The following is a 16,979-nucleotide window of genomic DNA, read 5'->3' as shown; positions in this document are numbered from 1 at the left end:
AGTTTAATCTCTCAGCCTTGATGGAGGAGACAAGCATCTGCTGTCTCACAGTATTTTTTGTGCAAGAGGTTAAAATACCTGCCTCCTGCTCTCCATTCTCAAAATGGCAAAAAGGTAAAACAGACCACTAAAAGACAATAAAGACTAATGGAGGGTAAGAGCTGTGGGGCCAACGTGTAATAATGCTGTATGTTATTAGTAGAAAGGGAGTGGTAGCTTGAAAGAGGATGCAATAATTTCTTAACACTGCTTCAATGTGAGTTGAAGCCGTATTATTATACTCTAATCTGACCAAACCCAAGTTTTCTGAACCATGAGACTTAATCTTTCCAGAAGATTTCCTTAAAATAGAAATTATCCTCTATGGCTTAGGTACAACTTTTCAGGAAGTTTAAGTTTTGTCCTCCATTTTTACAATATTTGTTACTTACAACATATATCAGTTTCAAATTCTTACAGTTTATGTTTGCTTCTGATAATTTCCCCAGTCAAAAACTCGTTTCTCTAAAAATAAATTTAAACCAGTAAATTTGGTCCTTTTTCAGTCTGTCTCATACAGTACTTTGTTGTATATTTTTATGTGAGCTAAATTACTTATTCTTCCTGTCTTAAGATCTCTTGCTTGGGTATCACAACAAATGAAAGGATGAATGCAAGAAGATATAAGCACTTTAAAGTTACAACCACATCTATTGAAAGCCCATTCAAGTAAGTTTTGAAGCATATACCAATTTCTTATTTGTGTAGCCTTGCATACATTTGAATCATATTGCTTGTTGAAACAGAACACACCTGAGTACTTCCAGACTATTTTCTCTACTTGGAGTGCTGAATCTTGTCAGCTATTTTCAGTCACGCATTCTGTCCAGTTAAAGGAAGTGATTAATGTTTTGTAGTGTAGGGTGCATAAACACTGAGAAGAATGTTTTCCAGCACTGGTTGTATTTCACTGTAGAGTTGATGGGGAAATAAATATCCTCTTTATAAAGCAAATGCTCAAACCAGAGGTAGTTGCTTACTGCAGCATGTCTGTGTTGACCTGGACATTCATTTCCACACCGGGCACTTTCTCCTGAGTAATATTTACTGTGCTGTTGAAGTTGCTCTATGCAGTAGCTGCTCTTTCTCTCCACTGTGAGAAAAGAGGCTTCTCTTTCTTCCTATTGATCAGGAAGAGCATGGCCAAAGCTATTTGTGGGGAGGGAGCAGGATGTCCCAGGAACCGAAGTGGATGTTGCATGGGTGAGAGCAAGCTGTTGTATACAGTTTTTGGGCATCAATGTGTAAAAGAGTAGGTTGGGATTCTGGTTTCTGTAGTGATGAAGGTGCAAGATGAAAGATGGGGGCTCAGGGATGAAATAGCACTGAGACAGGACTGGGAATATGGGGTAATGGAGCAGTTTGTGGAGGCAAAGCAGGACATAAATGAAGACATGAAGCTGGTATATTGCTGGGTTGAGAGCATGTTACAAAATGAGATGGAAAACAAAAAAAGCACCTCTCATCCTGCTGCATATGCTGTGTCTCCTGTGGGAGCTGCTGCTCTTTCTGGTGCCACCCAGGGTAAAGGAGATGGGAGATGGAAATTGTGATCAGGAGTAGTCAGCATGTATTCACACAATCCTGTGCAATGAGATCTAGGATGACCCTGGCTGAACCAGGGACCCACTGTGGTACCTTTCAACCTGCCCATTCCGTGATTCTGTTCTGTAGCAGATGGATTTCTGTGCTAGGAATTTGTGTGTTTTTTTCTTTTATATTTTCATAGAAAACTTGTAGTGAGAAGTAAACAAGCATCTCTGTGTAGTTGAAGTGTTCTACAGATTAGAGTTGTAACAAAACCAGATAATTTGCCTGGAAAACACGGGGTGGTGCATAGGATAGGAAAAAAGTGCTGGTTTCATCCCAAATTACTGTCACATTCACGAATCATTTTAACTGAAAAACTGCTATTATAAAAATTACACCTGAAAATAACACCAGATGTCTGAAATAACTGACTTAGCATCACCTGTCACATGAAGCATTGACATCTATAGTTTCGTCTCTTTTTGCTTAGACCTGCTCTCTCATATATCATTACATGAACTTCTCTTCCAGAAAGCTATGATCTATTCAGCCCATGTCTAATTAAGTTAAAAATCCCCAGCATGTTGGGAGTTTTTATGTAGGTTTCTTAAATATTTGACAGTTAATTGATTCAGCCACAGAAAGTGCTTGACTAGTTCATTTAATTCAGATCATGCTTTCTTAATTTTGTGTTGTCAAGGGACCTGGTTGATTTTAGACCTGCAGCTGGTGAAGCAGTATGTATGCAGAAACAGATACCAATAAATATGGAAATTACTCTAGGAAGACATTAATTTCATGCCATTTTGTTTTGCATCCATCTGTACAACGCAACTGTCCTCTTAGAACAGGATCTGAACTACCAGGTTGTGCTATATGGTGATGCAACATGGACTGCTAAAAACATGTTTTGGTAGATAATGGAAGAAAGTTGGCGTCTTGATTATACCCAAGGATCAAACATTCACCAGTCTGGTGACCACTTCTTATTTCAGAACTTTTTCATCAACTTGCTTATCAAGTATGAGAAAAATTCTGAACAGAGCTCATTTTCTGAACTTAGAAATTTTAAGGGTGAAGTATCAAATTTGTAGGTAGGCTGTGATACTGCTTGCTAATGTGTTTTTTTCTTTTGTTTTTAGCCATGGATGTATAAGGAACATTATAGACTTCTTTGAATTCAGATGCTGTGGTCTTTTTCGGCCTGTTATTGTGGACTGGACAAGGCAGTATACAATAGAATATGACCAAACTTCAGGATCAGGCTACCAGCTAGTGTAGCACCACCTTCGTCCTGTGAGCATATCATCCTGAGTGGTGCCTGAAAAATTTTCTGTCTCTCTCGACTCCGCATCCCTTGAAGAGTAGCATGCTATGTGTAAGGCTGATGATGAATCATAAAGGTACCTTCTCTTCATCAGAATTTTATTAACAAAAGTAAAAATGGACAGAATAAACTGCCAAACCTGATAAGGAAGAGGAGGAAGATCAAAAAGGGATTTTAACAGTTCTTAACATGAGAATTATTCATGACAACATATTCACAGTATTTGTTATCGGGTTTTTTATTTAAGGTCTTTCACAATGGAGCATGAGATTATTGAAGTATTGACATAAGTAGTTATATTGTGCTGAGCAGAAAAATTTGTATCCCAATATCAATAATTCCACTGAAACAAGAATCTAGAATATAAAACTAAATTTCATGATATGGAGTTCACTGATCGCTATGTTGTAGTTCCTGTAATGTGATTTTTTTAATACAGATTTTCTGTAGTAGTATGTACATTGAAAAATGGGTTTTTCAGTACTGTTATAAACATCCTGTGGTGGGGATCCCCTGTAACATGTTAAGTTATAGCAGTAGGGCACGTCAGATAATGTTGAGTAAAAATATGTTGCCCACGTTTTTTGGTGATTGTTTCTGCCACCAGTTAGTGGTACAACTAAATACTTGTAATAACCCTGTTCTGAAATAATGTAGTCTGAAATAAACAGCTGCGCCAACAAGGAAAGCTTTTCTGTCAAAGTTAAAGCCCTGCCTAAATGCATGATGCACCTGTAAAATTAGTTTACAGTATATAATGTTCAGGGAAAAAAAAGTGGGAAAAAATAATTATCTTTGAAGTAATTGTATAAGCAACTTACAGATTAGCAATGTTTTAGTATTAGGTTTGGTCCTCATACAGAACAGTGAAGTGTATTTGGAGACATGTTGGAAGAGAAATTACATGTGAGATACTACAAATGTAACAAAAATCTCAGTTACAAAAAGACAAGATAGTTTTAAATTGAATGCAATTGGAGAAGAAGAACCCAAAGTTGCCTGAAATGCTTATTTCATTTGGATGTGAAATAATGGAACCCAACTTTAACAAAAACAAAAAATTATGAATCCCCATAATGGCACGTGCACACAGAAAATGCAGAGCAGTGTTCTGAAGAAGATGGTGTATTGGCACGTGGAAATCACCCTTAATTTCTGTTTTTAAGTTCTCATGCTACAGATGTGTTTGGAAGGTAAGGAATGATCTGAAATTGCATTCCAAAGGGGCTTTTCTTGAATGTGATGCACTGATTTTTGTTATGGTGTTTTCATATACTCATAGTGAATTGTTCACTGCTTCCTTAACTATTGTTTACAGAGAGACTGAGAATCAGTTTAGTTCTCTTCTAAGTGCTGTAGCAACCCAGTGGTTCAAGGAACCTGTGAGGGGAGTTTGGGGAGGGTCCTGAAAGCAGATGTCTGAGACCAGTGTAAAGAATGTGTATCTGTATATAAATAATTTATCAAATAGTTTTCTCTCTGTGAGTGTGTGTTTAGTGTATTTAAAGCTGCTCATTTTCATTTTATTCAACCAAAAAAGTATAGGAAGATATCTAATGAGCTTTTAGTGATGTTAAATATTGCTGTTAATAGGCATTACGCCCTGCAAATTCACTGCATGTTTGATGCTTGGCAAAATTAGCGTTTTCTGTAATACGCAGATTACAGGTAATAAAGCAATCTAGTGGTATTCCCGGCCCTTGCCTTAGTAGGAGGAGCAGTGAAACTGTAAATAGTTGATGTTCAGTATTTGCAAGTAAACATTTTTTCTGTAGTTGTTCATTGATCTCAAGACACACACTTAGTTTGCAAGTACCAGATATCAGGATTTACAGAAGTGCAGCATTAGAGTCCTTGAATGTTTAATACTGGAAAAATCAATGTTTTCTGGGACACTTTTAACAGGAGAGGTTTGGGTATAGGGATGAAGAAGCTTTGGCTACTGTTGTCAGACAAAATTTGTAATCCTAACAAAAACATGCTCTATTTCTGTGAAAACAATTGACTTCAGTTATTCATATTTTTTTCTAATCAGAAAAAAAGCATGAAAGCTTTACACTATGGTTTGTTTTAATCACCAATGATGTTCTGCATATTTGTTCATTCATTTTTTTTTCACATTTTAGTTGGGGGTCGGTTGACTTGAGGAGCTTCAATACACTTTATAAAATATCACCCAGCCACCAGAAGAGCAGTTCAGTGCATGATGCAAGTTTTGGTCATATTTGCCCAGTAACATTAAATGCCATGAATTGTATCATGCACTCCATGTCAAAAATGTTTGCAAAACAAGAGGTGATCCTGGGTAGCGCGCAGCAAGTTCTGCCCTATTTACATGTCAGTAGCTCTCTGGTGATAGATTTGTTGAGACCTCCAAAATCTGAGTGATAGTAGGTAGTTGTGAAAATTAACATGCATATATGGATTTGGGATGTATGAAGTTTCCAGTGCAAAATGTAACTTGTCTTGAGTAACACTGAATTGTTGATGGGAAATCATAAAGCAAGCAGGGGGGAGCCAACTATGCAGCATTTTTTCTGTCAAGTTATCAAACTAAAAATTCACTAGTTGAACCAAAACTGCATTGCTTCTGACACTTAAGCTGATCCAGACCAACAGCAGATCAGACCAACTTAATCTGACATAGGTAGAATAAATAGGAATTTTGTCTTGGCCCTAAACATGTGCTGTTTCTTTGCAGGTTTTTGTATTCTTTGATGTCCACCAGATTTTTTTTTTCAATTAATGTGTAAAACAGCATCACTACATTTTAAGCTGTGGATTTTTTTGTATATTATTTATAACTGTGCCAAGTATTATTTTAATACTGTCGAGATCTTGATGTGTATTACATTGTGAACAAAAAGAATCTGTAAAATGTGTAATAAACTAGCTCTCCTTACATAAATTAAATCTGTTAAATTTTGTAAGTTATTAATCAAATAAATATTGACTCTTAGATGCAGTGTTTGTATTGACTTGGGGTGTAATTTCATACAGTGTAGTTGGTGTCCAGTTTCAGAAGCCTTTCTGGAAAAATGTACAGGTGTCTTACAGATGGCATGCACTCAAATCTGTGCAGATGCAAAATCCTATGAGTTACTACTGTGGTAAATTACACCTTTGTACTACCAATTGAAGTTGGCATTCACCAATTAAATATTCCTGTCTTTTGAGTGAAGCCTGCTGGCAAGGTAACATTTCTTAAGGGAGAACTCCATCTAGGGAATGTTTCATGTGGCCTGATATACTTACATAATGACGTTTGAGGTATTCTAAGGGTCAGCTAGGATCTACATGGGGCTAGGATGTGTCACCAAGATGAGTGCTTTAGGGTGGCACTTGCAGGACACAGACTGCCTTGGCTGTTCTGATCCGTGCTAAAGGTTAGGGTTTGAGAAGAAACAAGGTAACAATCGAGTTCGAATCTAATTAGGATATTTATAACCAGCAGTGTGTATTAAAGTGTAAGGCTAGGACATAGGAGCACATCTAAAGGGAGGAAAAAAGTGTTTTCCACGGAGTCCTGTTTTGGTATTGACACTGAGAATTGGTGGTGGTGTTCTCCCCTTCCCCAAGCAGTGTTCCTGGTGAGGCTGTGTCCGGGCTGACCGGAAGGCTTGTCAGGAAATGACCAGGGAAGACTTTGACCTGTGCTGAAGATCTCCATCCAAGATGTGCAGTGCTCCATCAGAGGAATTGCTGTGCTTGGGAGTCCTGATGATTTGAAAGCTGATTCCTGGGTTTGGGGTTTTTTGGAAAGAAGCCAGTCCTCTGCACCCTCATTATACCTCAACTACAGTTCAGTGCCTTGCACCTCCCATTAGCTGCCTTTTAGTAAATTCAGACTTCCTTGCTATGAAAGCAATGTCGATGGTATGAGTAGCAGGACTGAGAGTTTTTCCTAGGTTTCCTAGGCTGTGCTGTTGTTTGCTGCCTCACTCCCACCTGAAATATGCTGCTTGTCTTTTTCAGCTCTAATCTTTCCTGCTCTGTGAACTGGACAAGCTCTTGGGTCACTGAGCTGGCTTGTTTTTCCTCCCATCCACATGGTTCTTTTATAACCTGTACAAAATGCTCTTTGTGTATTAGAGTAGTACATATTTTTCTAATTAGGCTTTTGGCTCGAACTGCTTCACTGCCTCAGACCGTGGTCATAGATGTTGTTTGAAACTGCTTTAGACCATGCTGACACACTTGCTTAATGTGTCATTGCAGCAGTCCCAGTGCCAGTTATATGTGTTTCCATAAATTCAGTGTTGTGAAGGGTTCTTTTATCCCAAAAAAGTATCAGCTTGCTTCTCAAACCAGACAAGAGTTTCAAAGTTCTTTTTTATTTTAACCTAACTTCTTGATGTGCAGCTGTCTTGGTGAAGTATTCCTGCACAGTAAGTTCTGTGCATAACCTCAGTACCGCAGCACGCTCAGCCCCCTAGAATATTATGGTTTGGTTTTCATTTGCTAGAGACCCTGTGCCAGAGACAGGCAGCCATTTAGGCACACAGGTACCCCTTATCTATCACTTTCAGAGCTGTGTCACCATACAGAGCAGTAGATTAAGATTTACTGCTTTTGTGCCTTGCACACATACATTATGGTGTGATACTGGAGAGTTATTCAGCTCTGAAGGCCATGACTCTGTATGTCCAGCTTTCAGCAGAGCTGTGCATCAAGTCTATAAAGCATCATTCTTCCACCCCTGAAGTACCCAGCAACACTCCTCTCACATTTATTGATGACCAAGTAGGCAACACTTGGGGTATATCAACAAGCAAAGCTTTATTGAATTGATACTCAGTATTAATAGTGTTACAGTGTGATACACAAGGCAAAGAAAAAAGCAGTGTGTGTGTTTGTTTTTAAAATCATTGGCTGAAGGTACACTACAGTAACTAGTATCTGTTTCACAGTAGTTAGTAACATTTGGGAAACTCTTGTTCCTTCTGGCACGATCGCAGCAGAGCTGGAAGGCGTTTTTAGCCCCCTCACTGGGCGTGAACAAGGGCACCTGCTCCCTGGCCATACCCAAATCCCTTGGGGCCAAAGTTCTTCGCATAACAACCTGTGAGAAAGATGAACACGCAGTAGCTGAGTCTTCTGGCACATTAATTAATAACAGCACTGTCTGGGCTAAGCCTCTCAGCAGCTTCTCCTTAGTCACTAGAATATTCCTCTGGGAAGCAACACTTAGAAACATTTTGTTAGGCTACATAACTAACAGCACTGGACTCGGTAGCCAAGTCTGCGTAGCTCCCAGCCCACTGTGTGAGAGCAGTTCACAGGTCAGGTCTGTGGCTTGGTATCTGTTAAGGCATTTGCTGTCATCAAACCACTGTGTGGATCAAGTTTATATCCACAACCACTCAAGAAGGCAGAGCATAATGCTTGCTGGCTTGTTTCCTTACTCTGATCAGGCACAGGGCAAGGCTGCTGCTGCATTTCTCAGTATGTGATGTTTTACTTGATGCAGATACTAAAGCTGCTGACTAGCAGCAGCTTTAGTAATATCTATTACATTTTTACTCTATTTTTTTTGCTCTTGCTATGACTTACAGAGCACTTCCATGTGAACATAAGCCTGAAATTTCTTATATCAGCAAGATATTGACTGTCCTTGTAAGGCATCTTGAATCATAAACAAATGCTCTTTGCTTCTTTTCTCACCTTTACAATAGATTTCTCCCTCTTTTTCAGTTAGGGTTGTAGATTCTAGGCTTTTGCCACACTTGGCACATCGGAAGCAGTTCTTGTGCCATGGCTAGAGAAAAAATAAAGAAGATAGTATTAATACACAGGATGCCCAAGTTGGTAAAAAAACACATTAACTGGAGGTGTCTACATCACTATTGATTAGAGACTGGTGCAATGAAAAGCAGCTGAAGTGCACCAGTAGCAGACAAGAGCATCTGCATTTCTGTGAGCAGCACAAAGCCCCAGAATCCACCCAGCATCCAGCCCAGAGCAGCATTCTGAAAGGTATGGGCTTGCTGTGATCAATTCAGAGCACATCTTGGCTCTCTGCAGCAAGTGAGTCAGACAGCTGGCAGCCTGACATAGAGATTAACATGGTATTTTCAGAGACCATCCCCCTTTAGATGAAATATTCAGCCTCCCTCACAAGCTGCACACCTAAAGATTGTTTCTTCTGGGTGGGAGGGGGCTTATGTCATTTGCTTCAAGTCTCTAGCATGAGACAATATAAAATCCTCACCTCTGAAATCTAAGGTGACCACTCTTCACCCTGCATTTCAAGTGCCTTTTTTTTTTTTTTTTTTTCAATTAAGTTGATTGATTTGACTATTTCCAGTGCAAAGAAATGCAATTTTAAGGTAACTGCCCTGCAGTTGGTTCCCTTCTGGGACTGATATAACACACCTTGCTCAATTTAAAGTCCACATAGCAGGTACAAAACAGCACATGCAGTTCCTTACCTTTCCAGCTCCTATTACTTTCTCTGCTGCATAAACAGAATCACCACACCTAGAGCATTTCTCTGTCCCTCCAAACTTCTGAGCGAACTTGGAAGGGTTTGGATTTGTGGTGGGCCGGTGAGGAGAAGGCATGCTGAAAGAAACAGGACATTTGTTTTCTCTGCTCTTTTACTAAATGATCTCTTGCTCTGCTTAGCAACATGAACAGACCAGCACCCAGCACATGGTACAGAATACAGTACTCCTGTAAAACTGGAGAAATAAGTTACCAGCAAGGCTATCCAGTTACACTTGGTAGGGAAAAAACCAAAGCCACAACAAGAAGAAAAGAAAGGCTATGCTTTAAAGGACAAGAAGAAGCTACTGTGAAAGCTCATTTCCTGAGGAGCCTTCCCCTTTTCACTTATCTAGAAGAACTGAACTCCATCAGAACGTGGATTTTTCAGATAGTAAGCTACAAATAATTCCATTAAGTCCCTGTCCATTGATTATAATCAGGAACCTGAATGGATCACTGAACCTGGCTGCAGAGCATATATCATATAAACATTAAGCAATAATTTTGGAACTTGCATGAAGCAAGTTGTGAGACGTATCTCAGCTTCTTTCCACACGGTCTGCTTTACAGCAAGAACTTAATCAGATTAGGAGAGTTTACTATTTAATGTGACTTTTGGTTTTGGCTATAATTAAACACAAATGATTCTTCATTTGCCAGTTAAAAATTCATTCTGCTTGTAGCCCCAGATTCTCAGCTGTCCAAATCCATCCCTGCAAGAACCTGTTGAACAGGAGAGCAATGTGACACCCAGACTCACCTCTGTGAGCTCATGCAATGCCATCAGCAGCTCCATAATCCAGTCCCCTATGGCTCATTCATAAGATGAGCGTGTCCTTGCTTGCACTAACTCCTGCTTCTACTGTTCCAACTCACACAGTCACCAGTGGGAGCTTTGTGCAACGCAGGTTCAATGCCCTGCATTCAACTAGACTGGGGTATTTTTCAGCATTTCTATTCCAAACATGAACATAAACAAAATCCAGCCTGAAAGACTCCTCTGAAAATAGTACTGAAGGACAAGGGCCATGCACCCTCCAGCTCAGTTCACTCACCTCTCAGGCTTGATGCCTAGTCTCTCTCCCCTGTCCATGTTCAGCGTGCCTGCCCCTTGGCCATATCCATAACCTTTTGGGCCATACTTTTTCCCATAGCAAGATTTGCAGTAAACTTCAGCATCATGAATTGCTACAGTTGTGCTGTCCAAGTTTTTCCGGCAGACCACTGAAGGTAAAAAGAAAAAAAATTAAACTGCCTTAAGGGACTATTTCCATCAGCACACATAGTAAGCCAAAAATCAAGTGAGAAGTGATGTTATAGTTTTCCCTGTCCAAAATTCTTCCCATTAGGCAGTGGGACCACCAGAGATTAGAGGGAGCAAGTTGCTGTTTGAATTTGTGAATTATGCTTAGCCCCATAAAGGGCTCTATTCCCTGCCACCTTTTAATGACCATGACATTTAAAGCCTGGAAACTTGCCGTGGTTTGATGAACGAGGCTGCTCAGAAACCCAGAGAGGGCGGTCAGCAGTTTCCCTTGACAGATGCCATACAGCATGAAGCAAAAGCCTATCAGTACAGAAAAGCCCGTGTTCTGCCCTTTTGGCCAGGGTGGGGTTGGGAAAAAATCCAAATCGTCAAGGTTTCCCACCCCCCACCTCAGTACTGCTTCAGGGCAGAGCTGGGGCTGGTTCACAGCTGTCACCGGAGGGGCTGTGCTTTTCTGGCATTCCTAAATCGTCCTCCAGCACAATGCAAGCCCTCTACTCAAGGTTACAGTAGAAGGGAGAAGTATTTCCTTCTTAAACCTCCTTTTGTATGCCAACTGGCATGCTCTTTCCATCTGCAACAGCATTATGTCCATGGAAAAGAATTTTGGGGAGAAAAAAAGAAATGCCCTCATTAATTTCTTGTTTAAATATTTTAATGTCTGCAAAACATTGGGTGACTTTTGCTTATGGCAATCATTAGCTCCAAGGTTCTTTTTATAAGACACTAATATCCAAGAGGTAAATCAATTAATACATGTTTGTTAAGCCTACGGACTTTAACCCCAACAGAAGTATGCACTACGGAAAACCATGTATTCAGACACACTAGAGCCATTGTTTGACTGCAAGTTCCAGGTTTCTTTTAATAGTAACTCCCATAAAAGGCTGAAAATGAGGCAGCCGAGGCATCTAATCTTTGTTTTTTGTAACCACTGTAGAGCTCAAGGAAAGGAGTGTAGGTGTGCTGGCATTGAGAGCCAGGGCTCTCAATGCCAGCACAGCACACCAAGGTTAGGCAGCAGACTTAATAGCAAACTCGTTTGAGAGGCACAGCTGTAACTGCAGCCAATATAAGGCTAAACCCTAGCTCTGTCCATATGTATTAATCACCAACAAGTGGGGAAAAAGAGTACCTGATGTTTGCAACAAGGTAAAATTCTCTGATTCAAACAGAGAGGCTGTCTGCTTGCAAAGTAGGAGCCTCTGATTCACAGAGACCCTTTGTTCCCTTCATCTAAGCAGAGGTATTTTCAGCACAGAAAGTGATTTTCAATGCCTCACTGGGCTTGTTGGTTGGACTGGAAAATAATGCTTTGGACTCCTTTCATCTGAAATAAACCACAGGCCTCTGTGCCAAGAAAGTTTAGGCTTCTGGCTGTGCTAAAGCATCAACAACTCGGCTGTGCTCGTGAGCACTGCTGTCCTGGTCTGCACAGGACTCCAGGGCAGCAGTTTGATAACTATTCCTTCAGCTTCTGACAGCCCCAGGACCACAGGGAGAAGCCCAGCTGAGCTCAGATCAGTGCAAACAAGGCTCTGCCACTGGCCTTCCTCCTCTGCACGAGTAACACTTAAGCCAGGTTTCCAGCCTCAGGATCCCTTAGACTCCTGAGGAAAAGGCTGGCAAGAGTGCTGCAAATGGATGTGCTTTGCTCTGAGACGTTCATCTCACCCCTGGTATGACAAAACCTCTCCAGGAGGTGAGCTCTCCCCTCAGGACTGCCAAGCCCAGAAAGCACATGGGGAGCAGGAATCATGATGGACAAAGTCACTTCTGGCCACTGCCATCCCCAGGGTGTCACAGGTACCAGCTGAGTCTGGGACACCTCCTGTGGACCAGCCTCTTGCTGCTGTGACCCCCACAGCTATGGCAGGAGAGATTTTGGAGGAGAATACTTACTGCAGAGGAAGCAGCACCGGTGGAAGCTCCTCCCGTCGCACTGCACCTCCTCAGCGTGGTAGACGGTGCGGCCACAGGCACCGCATTTGTTGCCACCTCCCCAGTTCGGCATGGTGGTTCTGTGTGCCCAGCCAGGCAGCAGGGGAGAAGGGGAGACGTTCGTTAAATGCAGTGTCCTCCAACACCCCGGCCCCAGGACAGCTGGGCTTACAGGCTCCTTTAAACCAGATCGGTGAAGTTTGTGTGGCATCAAAGCACAACTCTGTAATTTCATCAACTGTTTAAAGACATGACCCTCCACTGCGTGAGAAGTTTTTGGGACCAGTTCAACTTCCCAGCTCTTCAGATGCCAGACCAGACTTAAAGACTTAGGCAGGCTCTCTACGGCTATTTGTAAAAGCAGATGAACTGGCAAGGGGAACAGAGACCACTGCTGCTGAACAGCAAGAAAAACAGAGACACAGTCTTCACGAGCCATGTCCTCTATCCCTGCCTGGGGATTGTGAAAGTTACATAAATTGGATATGCACAAATTACAGTTTCATGCACAAGAGCTTTACTGTACCTGGAACGAATGCCCCCCCAGATGGATATAATTTCAGTTTCTATGCTTCACTAATGCTGGGCCTCTTGCCTGATAGAAGCAAACCAATTGTACCAACAAGGGCATTTTGTTTTACTGCAGGGCCTGTCATTTGGGATGTGGTACAAGCCAAAGTTCACTTCACCAGAAAACCACTTATTAGGGTTGTAGGAACATTCTGAGTTCCTTTCAGATCACACCTGCACTTCAAAGAAGTTTAAGGGGGATTATTTTCCAGGGATTCCCCCCCTGTTACATGAACTGGACCTTTACCAGGCCAATATATCAACCAAACCCAACTGTTCAAATAGCCACAGCTGATTTAAAAGGAAGTGAAACCCCCTCTCATGCATTACTTGCAATGGACACTCAGAAAACTGTGGGGACAGACATCTCACCCACTGTGTCAACCTGTAGCCTTGGGGACAGACTCTTACATTAAACCAGAAGCAGTAGCTGTCCCATCTCAAGCTGATCTGCTCCCTGCCGAACTCCCCTGCACTCTCTGGCACCACCATCAGCGGTTCCCCACCAGCTCCTCCCATAACTGTCTGGGGTTACAGCTCCAAAGCGGAGCCCTGCCCAGATTTTTTGGGGCTTTCCTCCCGCCACCACCACCGTGAGCTAACAAAGCTGTGTTTGCTGAAGGCTCATCTTGCTGTCAGCCTGAACTGTCCTTGGCTTGTAACTGCTGTTTAATGCTGGCTTGCTCTCCTGCAGCTCAGCACCACCACCTCTCACCAGCACAGAGGCCAACAGCAGCCAGACAGGGTTACTGCCTCCAGAGCTTAACCCAGCAGAGCTGCTCAGCACTCATCACCCCAGTGATCCTCACTGATTCACCCAGGGTTTTTGGACGAGGACCATGGTTTGCCCACTGGAAGCCCAAAAGGCACCTCCTGCCACCCTACCCCACTAGCAAGAGCATTCCCTCCCTGCAGAGTCCCCACAGCAGCACTGCAGTACAGGTCAATGATCAGGGACGGAGGCTGGGAAGGAATTTCTTGGGAGCTTCTGGCTTTTTCTGCGAAACCCACCTTCAGTTGCCCTGAGAAGCTCTCCTGGGCCTGACAAGGAGAAGATACAGACAAAGCCTGCTGCCTTCAGCTAACTCTGCCCTCATCCCTCTGAGCCAGAAGCAGAGGATGACCAATCTCCAGTTGCGTATCTTGTCAATAGAGAGGAACTGGAAGTGCCACCCCAGGGAGCCAGAGAGGAGCACTTTGCTTCAAGAGCTCCTTTCTCTAAGGAGCTCTTCTCCCAACGTGTGGCACAGGCCTCAGTGCAGAGCGAGCTGCCTCGCACCCCAGGCAAGGCAGAGCAGACTCCCCAGCCACAACTGAGAGCAGCAGTTTTGGCTAAACCTGAATTATGTGACCCATCTTCCTTGGTAAAACAAGCCTCCCACCCCAGCAGCACGAGCAGCAGTTCAGCAGTTTTAGGGATGCAAGGTAGGATGTGTGGTTCCCAAGTAAGACATGCTGCCAGGCAGCTGCTACAAGACCTTTGTCCAAGACAGGCAGACAGCCATTCATGGCATGTGGGAAAATAAGATTAGTTTATTAATCTAAATTGGGGCACCTTAGGTACATTCCTAAGCAACAGCTTAGGAAACTTGCTCAGAGTGGCTGAGCAGTGCCATTTGCACACTGACACCAATTACTGAGATAGCCCTTTGTTTAATATTTCCATGGGATTAGCATCATTACTGCTCCATGGTTTAGCACTAATACGCTGACCTGGCTCATAAAATTAGTTTTATGGCATTTCCCACTTTGCTTTTGTCATTCTTGGCACAACTGTACAGTCTAAAAATCAAGATTCCATTTCTTTTATCCAAGTGCTTGGCTGTGCTACTGCACAGCAGCTGACATCAATCACAGCAAAGAGCGTCCTTAGCTAAAGAGAATATAGGCTGCAGAACGCTTTGGAAAAGGAATGCATGGACTGGGAAGAAAAAAAAGGAAAGAAAAGGAGAAGAGATTCCTTTCCACTCTGTACACTTTCCAAAATGTAAATGGTATTTGGTACAAGAACTACTTCTGTCTTTTCCTCTCATCACCACCATGCTCATGTTCTATTGTGCATTTACATGAGCCTACATTATTTTAATCGTTTTGTCAGCAAACAATAATTTAGTTTTCATGCAAACTAGAGCTGAGGACCCGAATCAGGTTTCCCCAGCTTTGCCCCAGATTTCACATGCAATATTGGGCAACACAGAGTGCAGCTCCACCCTTTCTTCTCCTTGAGAGACAGAATACTAGACGACCCGACAACCATTAGCTAACGCAAAACTTCTGATAAGAGTTTTGGGAATTCATTAAATGAAAAATAAAAAGAAACTGAAGTCGCTACCCGTCAAGGTAACCGTATTCTCTTTCAGAGAAGGTATTTCCATTTATCCTCCCCGTGATGTTCCTATGACTCTTGCGTGGGAAGAAGGGCAATATTTCCTCAGTTACTCAACAGCAGGAGCTCTCTCCTGGCAGCGGTGCTCCGGAGGCGCCTCAGGGCCGAGGGCCGGTGTCCTGCAGCAGCTGTGTCCCGGGACAGCGCTCCGGCCCGGCCCGCCGCCCCTCAGCAGCGCTGCCCCGGGACAGGGCACCAGCCCACCGCCCCGCAGCAGCGCTGCCCGGGCTCCTTCCCGAGCCCCGCGGGGAGCACGTTCAGACCTCCAGCCCCGCCTCAAGCCTACCCTGCTCCCTCGGGACTCTCTGGCTACTTCATGCAGGCCTCTGGGGAGCAGAAAAGCAGCAATTAAAATCCAGGTGGATCTCACTGCCAACACCAATAATTCTGGCTGTCTGCTGCGGCTTGATGGCAGCTGCTTGTAGCCAGCACGTCATCCACGGGACAAGCCACGGCAGCCGCCAAGTCCTTTCCGACCCGTATGTTAACAGCGGCTCTGATTCAGGAGACCTAAGCCAGCCGCAAGACAGACAAGCAAGAATTCCAGGCTATCCGGTTATCCTAGACGGCTTTTTCGGCGGCCCGTCGGGGAAGCCCGGTGCGTGGCAGCTCCATCACTAGAGCAGCCAAGCAGCGGACCAGGTGAGCATCGCCCCCCGCCCTGGCCCCGGCTCGGCTTGTGCCGCTCGCCACCCCCGACCGCTGCCCGGACCGGGGGCCGGTCCGCCCTGCCCCGGCACTCACCTCGGCTCGGCTCGGCGCCGCTCAGCACGGCGCGGCCCCAAGGCGCCTTAAAGGGCCGGGGCGGAGCCAGGAGGGCCCGGCCCCGCTGCTGGCCCTGCCCGCGCTGGGCCGGCCGAGGCCGGGGATGGAGGGGTCGGCCTTGCCCGGGCGGCAGGAGGAGATGTCTCAGCTGCAGCCTCGCACCGCCGGACCCAGCTTGTGATTTTACCTAGTTTTGGGATTTTGCTTGACATACTTGCAGGCTCCGTGACCGTGTTTCCCCAGAGCACAGGGAAAGGATGCAGGGGTCGGGAAAGAGGTTTCCCAGGACGTGAGGAGCCGGAGAAGGCTGCTGTGGGAGTCCGTGCCCGGTTCGTGGGAGCCTCGAGGACTCGGCACCGCAGCTGCCGCCGAACCACTGCTCCAGTGGGGACTGATTAGGAGGGGCCTTAATAGTTTCACAAAAGGCCGGCAATTAGGGCTGACTACAGCATGCTGGAGAAAACTGCCCGGGGCTTCAGCTGCTTTTTATAAGTGTCCCCATCTCCCAGTTTCCCAGGGCTGTTGCACACTGGCTCTGTCAGTTTCAGGATCATGCACAGGGCTCCCTATGTCTTGCGGGAGATGTGGATTTATCCCCTGCTCGTTATTAATCCAATACTAAATCACCTACTCTTGCCCACAGGAATGCCAAGCAGCATGGGAGC

At 44.0% G+C, this 16,979-nt stretch overlaps 2 protein-coding genes across 5 annotated transcripts in view; one reads left to right on the top strand and one right to left on the bottom strand.

Moving 5' to 3' along the window:
* The window catches only part of ZDHHC17 (zinc finger DHHC-type palmitoyltransferase 17), a 64,719-nt gene extending 58,864 nt beyond the window's left edge, over window positions 1-5,855 (top strand). For 2 of the 3 annotated variants that reach the window (XM_041411225.1, XM_041411226.1), the window contains exons 16-17: window positions 614-708; window positions 2,712-5,855. In XM_041411225.1, coding sequence (XP_041267159.1) covers window positions 614-708; window positions 2,712-2,850 — 234 coding nt within the window. In that variant the 3' untranslated portion in view covers window positions 2,851-5,855. The remainder of the gene's footprint in view (window positions 1-613; window positions 709-2,711) is intronic. The other variant, XR_005953183.1, reaches the window with a different exon arrangement.
* Window positions 5,856-7,653: 1,798 nt separating this feature from the next.
* On the bottom strand, window positions 7,654-16,308 carry CSRP2 (cysteine and glycine rich protein 2). 2 transcript variants are annotated; one of them, XM_041411227.1, is made up of 6 exons: window positions 16,294-16,308; window positions 12,555-12,673; window positions 10,441-10,609; window positions 9,328-9,460; window positions 8,561-8,654; window positions 7,654-7,958 (listed from the first exon to the last, which is right to left on the bottom strand). In XM_041411227.1, exons 2-6 carry the CDS (start codon window positions 12,664-12,666, stop codon window positions 7,882-7,884), a joined length of 585 nt encoding a protein of 194 aa, XP_041267161.1. In that variant the 5' UTR covers window positions 12,667-12,673; window positions 16,294-16,308; the 3' UTR covers window positions 7,654-7,881. The 2 variants fall into 2 exon arrangements, with proteins under 2 accessions (XP_041267161.1, XP_041267162.1); XM_041411228.1 differs by lacking the exon at window positions 16,294-16,308 and adding an exon at window positions 15,496-15,516.
* Between the last annotated feature and the right edge of the window lie 671 nt (window positions 16,309-16,979).

The sequence above is a fragment of the Onychostruthus taczanowskii genome, unplaced genomic scaffold (assembly GCF_017590055.1).
Source record: "Onychostruthus taczanowskii isolate IOZ18803 unplaced genomic scaffold, ASM1759005v1 scaffold35, whole genome shotgun sequence".
Classification (NCBI taxonomy): Eukaryota; Metazoa; Chordata; class Aves; order Passeriformes; family Passeridae; genus Onychostruthus; species Onychostruthus taczanowskii.
Note: the sequence above shows the minus strand (reverse complement) of the source record. Positions and strands in the feature narration are given on the sequence as shown.